The 14,898-nt window shown below is 38.4% G+C and overlaps 1 protein-coding gene across 11 annotated transcripts in view; it reads left to right on the forward strand.

Moving 5' to 3' along the window:
* The window catches only part of KLF8 (KLF transcription factor 8), a 381,472-nt gene that overhangs the window by 338,132 nt on the left and 28,442 nt on the right, over window positions 1-14,898 (forward strand). For 9 of the 11 annotated variants that reach the window (XM_063803977.1, XM_016943394.4, XM_009439159.4 and 6 more), the window contains one exon: window positions 2,118-2,191. The exons of the other annotated variants lie outside the window; for them this stretch is intronic. In XM_063803977.1, the coding sequence (XP_063660047.1) occupies window positions 2,118-2,191 (74 nt within the window). The remainder of the gene's footprint in view (window positions 1-2,117; window positions 2,192-14,898) is intronic. 11 annotated transcript variants of the gene reach the window in all.

The raw sequence follows: 14,898 nt of genomic DNA on the forward strand, positions 1-14,898 counted from the left end.
ACACTTGGACACAGGAAGGGGAACATCACACACTGGGGCCTGTCATGGGGTGGGGGGAGAGCGGAGGGATAGCATTAGGAGATATACCTAATGTAAATGACGAGTTAATGGGTGCAGCACACCAACATGGCACATGGATACATATGTAACAAACCTGCACGTTGTGCACGTGTACCCTAGAACTTAAAGTATGAAAAAAAAAAAGAATCAGTGTCGTATCTGTGGGTCATCGTTGACTGAAACGTCATTACATGGCATATGAATGTATTAACATGGAATGTTCACATTAACTCTGTTAAGGCAATACCGTGTTCCCCTCTTTTGGCAGGTGAAGAAACTGAGGTTCATAGAAGCTAATATAGCCTCTCAGAATCACTCTGCTTCCTCAACTCTGCTGTTTCTTAATCCATAGGAATCGAAGAACAGATTGGAGTTGGCTCTCTTACGTTGTACTTGCTAGAAGTAATGAAGCCTGTTGAGGGTGTTGTGTGAATGCAGAGGGAGAATCGAATCTTCTCCACTCCTACGCATGTTTCTGGCAGCAACAAAGAAAGCTCTCCTGGCGTTTTGGTGCCCCCCTGTGGGCTGTATGAGAGTTACCTGACCTCACATTGTTTTTCCACCATCACACCTCCTTTTCCTGTCTTAGAAATCAGAAAAAGCTTAGCTACCCTCTCTACCACCTCTCACTTCATAGTTAATTACACCTCGGGCATCTTTCATGCATAAATTCTCTAATTTTCTTTCGTTCTTTTCCACCCTTTTCCAATTTCTGTACTTGAGAAAACACATTCCCTCACTCTCCTTTTCTGTCACTGTCATCAAAAACCTTCGAAAATGTGATTAAACACCTACCATGTACCAGGCAATGTTCTAGGGCCTTGGAATACATTAGTGAAAAAAACAAAGATGAAAGTATCTGCCTGCAAGGAGCTCAGATTCTATTGGAAGTCAGTTTTCTTAATTCTGGCTTCTACTATTCTTATTACTTACTACAGTTCCTCCATTAACCTGTTAAAAGAGAAACTTTAGACAAATTACACTTAACAGTTTAATCGAGCAAAGAATGATTCATGAATCAGGCAGCCCCCAGAAGAAATAATAGATTCAGAGCAACTCTGGGGCTGCCATGTAGTCAGATAATATTTATGGACAGAAAATGGAAGTGAGGTACAGAAACAGCTGGATTGGTTATATCTCAGTATTTGCCTTATTCAAACACTTCAAGTTGTTGACTGCCTGTAATTGGCTGAAACTTTGTGATTGGCGCAACAGTAAATTACACTGTCTACACATCCAGTTAGGTTATGGTTCATTATGGATGGGGAAACCTTTAGGCTGAACTTGAAATATGTAAGGAGGAAGCTTTAAGCTAACCTTAATTTAACAAACCCCACCCCCAAGTTCCATGGAAGCCTTAGGGTTCTGCAGAGGATAGTCTGAAATCTTTTAATCGTAGATGGACAAGTTGTGGCTTAGGAAAAAAAAGGCCTTGCCAAAGATTATGGGATGTGAGTGCTGCACATCTAACTCCCAGAAAATCTGGTTGAGGAAGAAAGCTAGTAGGTGCTTCTAGTATGAATGACTGATGGTTTAAGGCAGCTGAATTAAGACACTAATTCCTTTTTTTAAGAGGAAAAACTAAAGAAGAAAGAGAAAACTGTTTTTATTACCCCACCTGGCTTGCAGATTTAAGAGACGTAGACAGATAAAATACGTCTCTAGAGAGATTTGGCCTTGATGTGTAAATAAGTTCACTCGGGTAAATATATATATAGGAGCTTGGAACTCCTTCAAGCAAGAACTAGACCAGGAAGGTAGAATACTGAAAACTGTAGCTATCCTGATGTTCCTCTGAAGGCAGAGCATGTTGGAGAAATAGGAAGAAACAGATTACCTGCATGCAGTTTGGTGGAGGGGAGCAGCTAATATTATTGGGGAAAAGTTAGGGCCATCTTGATGAGTAAAATAAATCAGAAGGTTTCAATGACTTATCAGTATCTGGTAAGCACTGAAAGATAAAGGTCATAGAACACACATAACATTAATGGCATATTTATGCATATAGTGGGTTAGATTTTATTCTGAAAGTTGTCTTTTCCTTTTCTCTTTTCCAGATATGGATAAACTCATAAACAACTTGGAGGTCCAACTTAATTCAGAAGGTGGCTCAATGCAGGTATTCAAGCAGGTCAGTTATCAGGAAAATAGGGTGCTAATATTGGGCCATAATAGTATTGAATACCTGGTAGTGATTACAGAATTTAAACTCATTTTTCTTTCCATAACATGTTTGGGGATTGAGAAGAGGTGAAGGAAGACATATTTCTAGAAAGTATATGAATGCCTTGGTTTCATATTCAGCTGGGGAGTAGATCTGGCCTAAAAGAAACATAGCCTCTGGAATCAAGGCTATAAAGACAAGAGTAGACCTTTAGTAGACAATAGCAACTATTTATATAGCACTATTTCATATTTCAGATAGGATGAAGATTAAATGCATTGTCTTATTTAATCTTCACCATAATCCGGTTGAACAGTGTATTAATTAGTATTCTCCAGAGAAACAGAACCAACAGGATATGTGTGTATGGTGTATGTGTGTGTGTATGCATATATGTACATGGAGAGAGAGAGAGAGAGATTTCAAGAAATTGGCTCATTAGATTGTGGAGGCATGGCAAGTCCAAAACCCCATCAGGGGTAGGCTGGCAGGCTGGAGATTCAGAAGGAGTTACAGTTTGAGTCCAAAAGCAGATTGTGAGAAGAATTCTTTCTTGCTCTATGGAGGACAGTCTTTGTTTTAAAAACTAAGGTCTTCAACTGATTGGATGAGGACCACTCACATTATAGAGAGTAATGTGCCCTATTTAAAGTACAATGTTTTAAATGTTGGTCTCATCCAAAAAAATACCTTCACAGAAACATCTAGAATAATGTTTGACCAAATATCTGGGCACTGTAGCCCAGCCAAGTTGTCACATAAAATTAACCATCATTATTCTTAGTTTCCCCATTTGATGGAAAATAAAACTGGCCTTGAACACTCCAAGAATTAGGATTCGAAACAGGTTATCTGGATTTTATGTCCCAGGGCTCTGTGCTAGATGTTGAAGTCCCGTCTTTCTTGGGGTTGCAAATTCACTGCATGAGTGAAACTCAAATACAGTCAAAATTAACCTTGAAAATCCTTAAATCACCTATAGACTTGAGTATACAGTGTTGTATATACAATACTTGTCTGTTTCTTTATTTAATTCATCAGATAAAGTTGGTTACATTTAGGAACCTTTTTGTTATAATTTCAACTTTTATTTTTTGTATTTTTAAATATTTATTTATTTATTTATTTATTTATTTATTTATTTATTTGAGACGGAGTCTCGCTTTGTCACCCAGGATGGAGTGCAGTGGCACAATCTTGGCTCACTGCATCCTCTGCCTTCCAGGTTCAAGCTATTCTTCTGCCTCAGCCTCCTGAGTAGCTGGGACTACAGGCACGCACCACCATGCCTGGCTAATTTTTGTATTTTTAGTAGGGACAGGGTTTCACCATATTGGCCAGGCTGGTCTCAAACTCCTGACCTCATGATCCGCCCACCTCGGCCTCCCAAAGTGCTGGGATTATAGGTGTGAGCCACCGTACCTGGCCTTATTTTTAATTTTTGTAGGTACATAGTAGGCGTATATATTTATGGGATACATTGAGATGTTTTCATACAGGCATGCAATGTGAAATAATCACATTATGGAGAATGGGGTATCCATCCCTGCAGCATTTATCCTTTGTGTTACAAACAATGCAATTACACTCTTTTAGATATTTTTTAAGTGTACAATTAAGTTATTATTGACTCTAGTCACCCTATCGTGCTATCAAATAGTAGGTCTTATTTGTTATTTCCAACTTTTTTTTTTTTGAGATGGAGTCTCTCTCTGTTGCCCAGGCTGGAGTACAGTGGTGGCTTCTCAGCTCACTGCAACCTCCGCCTCCCAGATTCAAGCAATTCTCTTGCCTCAGCCTCCTGAGTAGCTAGGACTACAGGCACATGCCACCACGCCCAGCTAATTTTTTGTATTTTTAGTAGAGACAGGGTTTCACCATGTTGGCCAGGCTGGTCTCAAAATCCTGACCTCAGGTGATCTGCCCATGTCGGCCTCCCAAAGTGCTGGGGATTACAGGAGAGAGCCACTGCACCCAGACAATTTCTAACTATTTTTTCATACACATTCACCATGACCACCTCCTCCTCAACACCCCACTGCCCTTCCCAGCCTCTGGTAACCATCCTTCTACTCTCTATGTCCATGAGTGCAATGGTTTCGATTTTTAGATCCCACAAATAAATAAGAACATGTGATATTTGTCTTTCTATACCTGACTTATTTCACTGAACATAATAATCTCCAGTTCCACCCATGTTATTGCAAATGACAGGATCTCATTCTTTTTATGGCTGAATAGTACTCCATTGTGTATCTGTAACACATTTGCTTTATCCATTCATCTGTTGATGAATACTTAGGTTGCTTCCAAATCTTAGCTATTGTGAATAGTGCTGCAACAAACATGGAAGTGCAGATATCTCTTTGATATACTGATTTCCTTTCTTTTTGGTATATACCCAGCAGTGGGATTGCTGGATCATATAGTAGCTCAATTTTCAATTTTTTTGAGGAACCTCCAAACTGTTCTCCATAGTGGCTGTACTAATTTACATTCCCACCAACAGTGCACAAGTGTTTTCTTTTCTCCACATCCTCACCAGCATTTATTATTGCCTATCTCTTGGATAAAAGCCATTTTAAGTATCTCATTGTAGTTTTGATTTACATTTCTCTGATGATCACCGATGTTGAGCACCTTTTCATATACCTGTTTGCCATTTGTATGTCTTCTTTTGAGAAATGTCTATTCAAATGTTTTACCCATTTTTAAATTGAATTATTAGACTTTTTTCTATTGAGTTGTTTGAGCTCATTATATATTCTGGTGATTAATCTGTTGTCAGATGGGTAGTTTACAAATATTTTCTCCCAATCTATGGGTTGTCTCTTCACTTTGTTGATTGAATCCTTTGCTTTGCAGAAGCTTTTTAATTGATGTGATCCCATTTGTTCCTGTTTGCTTTGGTTGCCTGTGTTTGTGGGGTATTGCTCAAGAAATTTTTGCCCAGACCAATGTCCTGGAGATTTTCCCAAATATTTTCTGCAGCAGTTTCATAGTTTGAGGTCTTAGATTTAACTCTTTAATCCATTTTAATTTAATTTTTGTATATGGTTAGAGATAGGGTTCTGGTTTCATTGTTCTGCATATGGATATCCAGGTTTCCCAGCACCATTTATTGAAGAGACCACGCATTCCCCAATGTATGTTCCTGGCACCTTTGTAAAAAATGAATTCTTTGTAGATGTATGGCTTTATTTCTGGGTTCTCTATTTTGTTCCATTGCACTGTATGTTTGTTTTCATGCCAATACAATGCCATTTTGGTTACTATAGCTCTGTAGTATAACTTCAAGTCAGGTAATGTGATTCCTTCAGTTTTGTTCTTTTTGCTTAGGATAACAGGCTATTCTCGGTATTTGTGGTTTGATATAAATTTTCGGATTTCGTTTTTCTATTTTTGTACATAATGTCTTTTTTTCTTTTTCTTTTTTTTTTTTTTTTGAGATGTTTTCTCACTCTGTTGCCCAGGCCGGAGTGCAGTGGCACAATCTTGGCTCATTGCAACCTTCACCTCCTGGCTTCCAGCAATTCTTGTGCCTCAGCCTCCCAAGTAGCAGGGACTATGGGCATGTGCCACCATGCCGAGCTAATTTTTTTTTTTTTTTTTGGCAGAGACGGGGTTTCACCATGTTAACCAGACTGGTCCTGAACTCCTAACCTGAAGTGATCCACCCACTTCTTTGTGTTCCCAAAGTGTGTCAACAGTGAACAATCTGACAAAGCAACACTTTGCTTCCCAAAGTGTTGAGATTACAGACATGAGCCACCGCGCCCAGACAAGAATGTCATTGGTATTTTGATAGGGATTTTATTGAATCTGTATTGTGTTTTAGGTAGTATTGAAGCAGGATATTTCCTTGACCCCTTCGTGGGTGGGAACTGGAGTGCACTGGTGCTGGATCTAGCTGGCGCTTTGGCACTAGCAGGGGCGAATTCCACTCACTTAAACCTGCTGTGTTCTACCCCTTGTGAGAGGGGAATCACAGGTCAGTGGGTGCAGGAGCCGGGGTGAGTGCCTTTGGGCACCGGCAGGAGCAAAACTCTATGCGCACCCCACAGCAGAGTCTGGGGGGCGGGGTGCCTGCGACCCTTGAAGCCCCAGAAGGAGTGTTACAGTACCCTTTTAGCTTTGCTGTTTGCAGATGGCTTAAGCATTAACAGCTCACCAGAGGGTCAGTGTGACAGCCTTCTGCACGCACACTGAAGTTCTTGTCTGGCATCCAGGAGGAATGAGGTTACACAATGAATCAAAGGTGGTTAATGTGGGGGATTTTATTGCTGATCAAAGTGGCTATCAGTGGGAGGGGGAGCTGAAAAGGGAATGGAGTGGGAAGGTAATCTTCCCCTGGATTCCAGCTGTCCCCATCTGGACTCCTCTCCAAAGCTATGCCATCAAGCTGTCCCTCTGAAGTCAAGCCACTTCTCTCCAACATCCAACTATAATCTCCAACGTTTAGCTGCTTCTCCTCTTTCTGCCAGCTGAGCCTGGGTTTTTATGGGCACAGGATAGGGGGCAGGGTCAACCATGGGTGGTTTTGGAAAAGGCAACATTCAAGCAGGAAAACAGAAATATAAGTTCTCACTTTGGACTGTGGTTCCAGGCTTCAGGGTGGGGCCCTCACCAGGGACCTGCCCACTTCTGCCTAGAATTTCCCTGCCTCCTGTCCCTCTCAGTATGGACATTTCAACAATATTGATTCTTCCAATCCATGAACATAGAATATTTTTCCATTTTTTGATGTCCTCTTCAATTTCTTTCATCAGTGTTTTATAGTTTTCATTGTAGACATCTCCCACTTCTTTGGTTAATTTGTAGGTATTTAATTTTATGTGTGGCTATTGCAAACAGGTTTACTTTTTTATTTCTTTTTCAGATTGTTCACTGTTGACATAAAGATGCTACTGATTTGATTAGTTTGATTTTCTATACTGCAACTTTACTGAATTTGTTTATGGGTTCTAATAGTTTTTTGTGGAGTTTTTAGGTTTTTCCAAATATAGGATCATATCATCTGCAAACAAAAATAATTTGACTTCTTTTTTTCCAATTTGAATGCCCTTTATATCTTTCTCTTTTCTGATGGCTCTAGCCAGGACTTCCAATACTATGTGGAATAACAGTGTTGACAATGGGCATCCTTGACATGTGCCAGGTCTTAGAGGAAAGGTTTTCAGTTTTTCCCCATTCGATATGATACTAGCTGTGGGTCTGTTTTATATGGCTTTTGTTATGCTGAGGTGTTACTTGTATCCCCAGTTTTTTGAAGGGATGTTGAATTTTATCAAATGCTTTTTCAGCATCAATTGAAATAATCATGGTCTTTAATCCTTCATTCTGTTGATATTATGTATCACATTGATTGATTTGTGTGTTGAACTGTCTTTGCACCCAGTGATCCCACTTGGTCAGGATGAAGGATCTTTCTAATATATTGTTGAATTTGGTTTGCCAGTAGCTTGTTGAGGATTTTTGCATCAGTATTCATCAGAGATATAGGCCTGTAATTTTCTTTTTTTGAAGTGTCTTTGTCTGGTTTTGGTATCAGGGTAATACTGGCCTTGTAGAATGAGTTTGGAAATAGTTCCTCCTCTATTTTTCAGAATAGTTTCAGTAGAATTGGTATGAGCTCTTCTTTAAATGTTTGGTAGAATTCAGCTGTGAAGCCATCAGGTCCTGGGTTTTCTTTACTAGGAGACTTTTTATTATGGCTTCAATCTCATTACTTGTTATTGGTCTGTTCATGTTTTGGATTTCATGGTTCAATCTTGGTAGGTTATATGTGTCTAGGAATTTGTCCATTTTTTTCTAGATTTTTCAATTCATTGACATGTAATTGCTCATAGTGGCTACTAATGATCCTTTGAATTTCTGCAATATCAGTTGTAATGTCTCCTTTTTCATTTCTGATATTATTTATTTGGATCTTCTCTTTTTTTTTCTCATTAGCCTGGCTAAAGGTTTGTCAATTTTGTTTAACTTTTCAAAAAACAACTTTTTGTTTCACTGATCTTTTGTATTTTATTTCAAATTCTTTTAATTCTCCTCTCATCTTTGTTATTTCTTCTACTAATTTTGGGTTTGGTTTGCTCTTGTTTTTCTATTTTTTTTCCAAAAGAATATGCAGGTATCATTGCTTTTCTAGGTCTTTAAGATGAATTATTAGATTGTCTGTTTGAAGTTTTTTCTGTCTTCTGATGTAGGCACTTACAGCTATAAAACTTCCCTCTTATGACTGTTTTTGCTATATTCCATAGGTTTCGATATGTTGTTTTCCATTATCATTTGTTTCAAGAAATTTTTCAATTTTCTTCTTAATTTCTTCATTGACTCACTGGTCATTCAGGAGCAATTTTTGTTATAGTTGGTTTTTTTGTTTGTTTGTGACGGAGTTTCACTGTTGTTGCCCAGGCTGGAGTGAAATGGTGTGATCTCAGCTCACTGCAACTTCTGCCTCCTGAGTTCAAGTGATTTTCCTGCCTCAGGCTCCCAAATAGCTGGGATTACAGGCATGCGCCACCACACCCGGCTAATTTTGTATTTTTAGTAGAGACGGGGTTTCTCCATGTTGGTCAGGCTGGTCTCGAACTCCCAACCTCAGGTGATCTGTCTGCCTCGGCCTCCCAAAGTGCTGGGATTACAGGCGTGAGCCACCATGCCTGGCAGGAGCATATTTTTTAATTTCCCTAATTAAATTAAAGTTTAATAATATTATTAAACATTAATAAATTAATGTTTTATAATACTACTGGTGTATGGTGTTTGTATAGTTTCCTAAATTCCTCTTGTTATTAATTTCTAGTTTTATTCTATTGTGGTCAGAGAAGATGCTTGATGTTATTTCAGGTTTTCTGAGTGTCTTAAGGTGTGTTTTGTCACCTAACATATAGTCTGTCACTGAGAATGATCCTTGTGCTGGGGAAAACAATGTGTATTCTTCGGCCATTGGATGAAATGTTCTGTAAATATATATTGGATCCATTTGGTCTATAGTGCAGATTAAGTCTGATGTTTCTTTGTTGAGTGTCTTCAACTTTTATTTTAGATTCAGGGGATACATGTGCAGGTTTGTTACATGGGTGTATTGTGTGATGCCGAGGTTTGGGATATGGATGATCTTGTCACCATGGTAGTGAGCATAGTATTCAATGGTTTTTCAACCCTTGTTCTCCTCTCTCCCTCCTTCTTCTAGTAGTACCCAGTGTCTATTTTTGCCATCTTTATGTCCATGAGTACCCAACGTTTAGCTCTCGTAAATAAGAACATGCAGTATTTGGTTTCCTGTTCCTGCATTAATTCCCTTAGGAGAATAGCCTCTAGCTGTATCCATATTGCTGCAAAAGACATGATTTTGTTCTTATTTATGTCTACATAGTATTCCATGGTATATCTTTACCACATTTTCTTGATCCATTCCGCCATCGATGGGCGCCTACGTTGATTTCATGTCTTTGCTATTGTGAATAATGCTGTGATGAACATATAAGTGCAGGTATATTTTTGGTAGAATGATTTATTTTCTTTTGTATATATACCGAGTAATAGGATTGTTGGGTCAGATGGTAGTTCTGTATTAAGTTCCTTGAGAAATCTAGGAGTCAGTTTTAAAAATTGTTCTCAATCATTGTCTGGCCCATGGTGTATAAATGAATTTGCTTAAGTTGCATATGCATATGGATGAGAATCCTTTGTACTGTTTTAATGATATTTAGCCCTATTTGATGTCCCATTTACCTTAATCGTAGCTTTTGCGTTTAGGAATTATTAGCACATCAAAACTTGCTAATTGTTGGAAAACTTCTGCCTGTTGCTAGAGCTTACTCATAGTTAATACCAAGAGGAAGCTGAGTATAAGTAGTATTAGATAAAAATCTATTGTACTTGTAATAAAAAATACTCTATGAAATGTCGTTGAGCGTGCATAGCTACCTTTGTTGTTGTTGTTGTTGTTGTTGTTTTGAGATGGAGTCTTGCTCTGTCACCCAGGCTTGAGTGCAGTGGCGTGATCTCGGTTCACCGCAAGCTCCGCCTCCTGCGTTCACGCCATTCTCCTGCCTCAGCCTCCCAAGTAGCTGGGACCACAGGCGCCTGCCACCACACCTGGCTAATTTTGTTTTGTACTGTTAGTAGAGACAGGGTTTCACCATGTTAGCCAGGATGGTCTCGATCTCCTGACCTCGTGATCTGCCAGCCTCGGCCTCCCAAAGTGCTGGGATTACAGGCGTGAGCCACCGCACCTGGCCAAAGCTACCTTATTTTGAGATCTCAGTGTACCTAAGTATAATTCTAGAAATGTTTTTCTATGCATTCTTTAGGTATACTGAACTTCCAGAATTTGGAGGCACTTTGAAATTGGTTCAATGTGTAGAAAAGTCTGGATAGTAAGGGATCTAAGCACTTTTTTTGTTTGTTTCTTGGCATTTCCAGGATATCTTATTTTTAGAAAAGCTTGAGTGCTTGTGATACATGGAAACAGCACACTGGCCATGTCTCAGGTGACAAGGGCCAGGAGTTTGTGTTCTATAACTACGCAATGCTGGCATCATTCTAGTGTGGAGAAGCCTCCTGGTTTGATTCATTATAGGATTTGTTTATGTCAAAAGTTAGGACTAGTGGGTGGGTGTGTAGCTCAGGGCACACATGCTGCTCTCCCTTCTCTAAATTTCTGTATCAACATACCATGCAGTGAAAGAGCATTTGGTTGTCACCTGCCCTTTATTTTTCGTTTCTGATTACTTCCTACAAGTGGGATGTCTTGGTCAAAATGTATGAGCAGTGTTAGGGTTAAATTTTATCATACATGTCTCTCCTTTACCCTAATTTAATATTGTTAATATTTGGCACATATTTTCACACAGCCTAATTCTCTCTCTCTCTCTCCCCCCATTTTATTACTATTGTAAGTTGCATCAAGAAACTTTACCCCTAAATTATTCTGCATGCATCACCTACAAATAATGACATTGTCCTACATAACTACATCAGCACTGTCACGCCCAAGAAAATGAACAATATTTCCATGATACTATCTAACTGGCCCATACCTTTCTTTTTTTTCCTTCTCTTTTTTTAAAGCTGGGCTGCTTTCTCAGGGTTCATACATTTCTGTGCCACTTTTCCCCACACTGTTTTTTCTACATGGATTGTGCCTCAGTGAGCTCGTATAGCTCACCAAACTCTTTACTTTTCTTAGGGTTCAAATTCCAATTCTACCTCTTCCATGAAACATACACAGAAAACCCCAACTGTCTCGAATCTCTAGTGAAATCATGCTCCTGGAACACTAAATTATCTGTATTAGTCACTAATGTGGTACCTGTTCTCTATTGTCAACTGCTTTATGTAAATATCTCTTGTCTCCCCAGTAATATTTTTTGTCTCCCAAACTTCAATTATTTACTTACCACTTTCACGATTTTTGCCACATCCTTGCCATCAATATTATTTACATACTTTAAAATTATTTAAATAAATAAATAAATAAATAAATCTATATTAGTTTTGTCCTAAGCTATCTGGAGAATTCTCGGTTTGATGTGAAGTATTACTTTCCTAGAATTGCTGAAACAAACTACCACAAACTAGGTGGGTTAAAACAAGAGAAATGTGTTCTCTCACTGTTCTGGAGGCCAGAAATCTGAAATCAAGTTATTGTCAGGGTCATGCTGCCTCTGAAGGCTTTAGTGAAGAATCTTTTCCTTGCCTCTTCCAGCTTCTGGTACATATAGGTATTCTTTGGCTTGTAGCCCCATCACCCCACTGTCAGCCTGCATCTTCACATTACCTTCTCCTCTGTGGCTCTGTACATTATTCCTCTGTATGTCTCTTATAAGGACACTAGTCATTGAATTTAGGGCCCACCCAGATAATCCAGCAGGATCTCTTCAAGATCTTTAATTACATCTGCAAAGATACTTTTTCCAAAAAGACTCTGGGAATTGAGGTGTAGACGAGTGTTTTTGAGGGTCACCATTCAGCCCACTACAATGTGTTATATATATTTTCCAATGTACAGTACAATAGAGTAAGCATAAATATTAAAATAAAATAACTTCATCCATGTATTACCCAAAAACAACCTTAGATTCTTTGAGAAACAAAAACTGATTTAGTATTTTTCACATTTTCTATAGTTTTGTGCTAGGTACTAAGCAAATACCTAGTGAACAAATATATGCACACATATACATATGTACATACATTTGTACATTTATGATCTCATTTTGCCTGATTGTGGCTACTACCATCCCAATCTCTTAAAATTGCCAGGTTTGTTAGATTAAGTCTAGGTTTCTAATAATACCCATCTCCATCCACCACTCCATTTTCTAATACCCAAACAGATAATGCTCTTATTGGAAAAAGAATTGAGTTTTAGAAGGTTAAACAGACTTTTTGACCTAAACAATGAATGTGTATAATACATGTGTGCATATGTATCCAGGCATAAAACTAATTGGTTTAACCCAGAGCAAAGCTGGAAGGTACCTGTTTACAAAAACAGGTTTCCTCTTTCTGTTTGGGAGGAACCTAGGCTTTATCGTGTTTCTATAACATCCCTTCCTCTCCTTCCACCTATTGTGCTGTATATAGTATTTTGTTCTTCATTTCTAATCTTGCATTACCACTTTCAAGCTCCACATCAGAGCTGTTTCAAATACATGAAAAATGGAAACTTTGTAACAGTTGATTCCACTGATTCTCAGGGCCTCTCTACCTATCTTAATCAAATGCTTAAATATTTGTGAAATTAACCAACTTTTCTCAGAGTTTATTTCTAGAATTGAGAGGGGTGTTTCCTAAGAACCGAAAGGGTCTCATCTTTAGTAATATATGAATAAATAACTATTTTTATATTTTTTTGTCCACTCAAATTGGCTTAAGGAAACCTGATAAGGATTCTGGGTATTTGAGGAGTAGCACTGTGGAAATTAAAGCTTGTCTTCAAACCACTCCTAAGTTTCTTTGTTTTCTTTCATGCACAACCTTCTTCATAGATTCAGAAATCCGGAAATTCAGGATAAAGTCTTAAAATAGCAAATGGGGAAAGTAGCTATTCTCTTTGATAGTGATTGACTAGAGAACACTTAAAAACTGAAGCCATCACACCACACTAAAAATGAAGAAAGATTACTTTAAAAGAAAAATCTGATGACAGAACAATCCTCAGATGAGTTTCAAAGCTGAAGTGATTATATTCAATGAAGCATGAAATAGGTAGCCATCCTGAGTCATCTTAGTGAGGATTCTTAAAATCACCAAAATTCTAGGGACAAAAACTCACTCAATCAAGACTTGAAGGTCTTCTTCAGAACCTTCAAGCATAATATGCTATCTATAAAGATAAGGTAAAGCAAATAGGGTGTTGGGTTTTTTTTTTTAACCATAGGGAGGGTTATATTCAAACTATGGAATAAGTTAGACTGTATAACAATATTTTTATTAAAATTATTTTGATCATATTGAAAAAAGAATCCTCAGTGCACACAAACAAAACTTATTCACTCTGATAGTGTGTAGATATGGAATGCTTGTCTTTAAGCCACAAAGGAAGCAACAGTAAGGTCAACCTTGAGACCTACTTTTGAGAACAGTCTGTTTTCTCAAGAAAGCTTGCATTCAGAAGACAATATTTACACCCAGAAAATACTTGCTACAAGATAGATTCACTTAGACATAAGAGGCGTACTTGGGAGTGATATGTACAGAAAAAAGTATGTGACACTATGCTTTGAGGAAGTTACTATTAAGATACTAAAACCCAAACAACTCCCCTTCCAACACTTCTCTCAAAGCCTTTTGATGGCAGGAGAGAAGTAATGATTGAAGCCCTGCTGCAGACAGGGTTTGGTTAAGAATTGGCAAACCACAAAATAGGTTTAGTCTATAAAAGGACAACTAATGATGGCCTGTTGGAGCAGGACCCTGTAACACTGTATCTCCTCAAGGCAATAAGAATAGACTATCAGTTCTTCAGTTTCTTGACTTTCATCAATCAGTTTCCATTTTAGATGTTCCTACGTAATGTTTTTCAATAAAATGCATACCTGCAGATCAAGTATCAGCTAAACACAAGGCCTTGAGCTAGTAACATTGTTGTAGGCAGCACTCATCTCACTGAAATGGCCTTTCTTTGGCAAAAGAGAGTAAAAGTTGCCAAAGTCGGGTTTATTTTATAGTTAGGATTCAAAGCTTCAGCTTTTTCAGGTTTCTTAGTCCAAAAAGTTCCTAAAATTTAGCTAAATCTTTTCTTAATTTCAGTGGCAAGTTGTGTTTATTTATACACCTGCACCCACAACTATATTCTTACAGAAAATGATATTACAGTGAATTATTATTATTATTATTATTATTATTTTTGTGTGACAGAGTCTCATTCTGTTGCCCAGGCTGGAGTGCAGTGACAATCCTCCTGCCTCAACCTCCAGAGTAACTGGGACTACAGGTGCATGCTACCATACCTGGCTAATTTTTGCATTTTTAGTAGAGATGGGGTTTTACCATGTTGGCCAGGCTGGTCTCGAACTCCTGACCTCAAGTGATCCACCTGCCTTGGCCTCCCAAAGTGCTGGGATTACAGGCATGAGCCACCGCGCCCACCCTACACTGAACCTCTTCTTATGCTTTCTATTGTAACTCTATTTCTCACTGTTATTGACAGCAATGATAGA

Source organism: Pan troglodytes, chromosome X (assembly GCF_028858775.2).
Source record: "Pan troglodytes isolate AG18354 chromosome X, NHGRI_mPanTro3-v2.0_pri, whole genome shotgun sequence".
NCBI classification, from domain to species: domain Eukaryota; kingdom Metazoa; phylum Chordata; class Mammalia; order Primates; family Hominidae; genus Pan; species Pan troglodytes.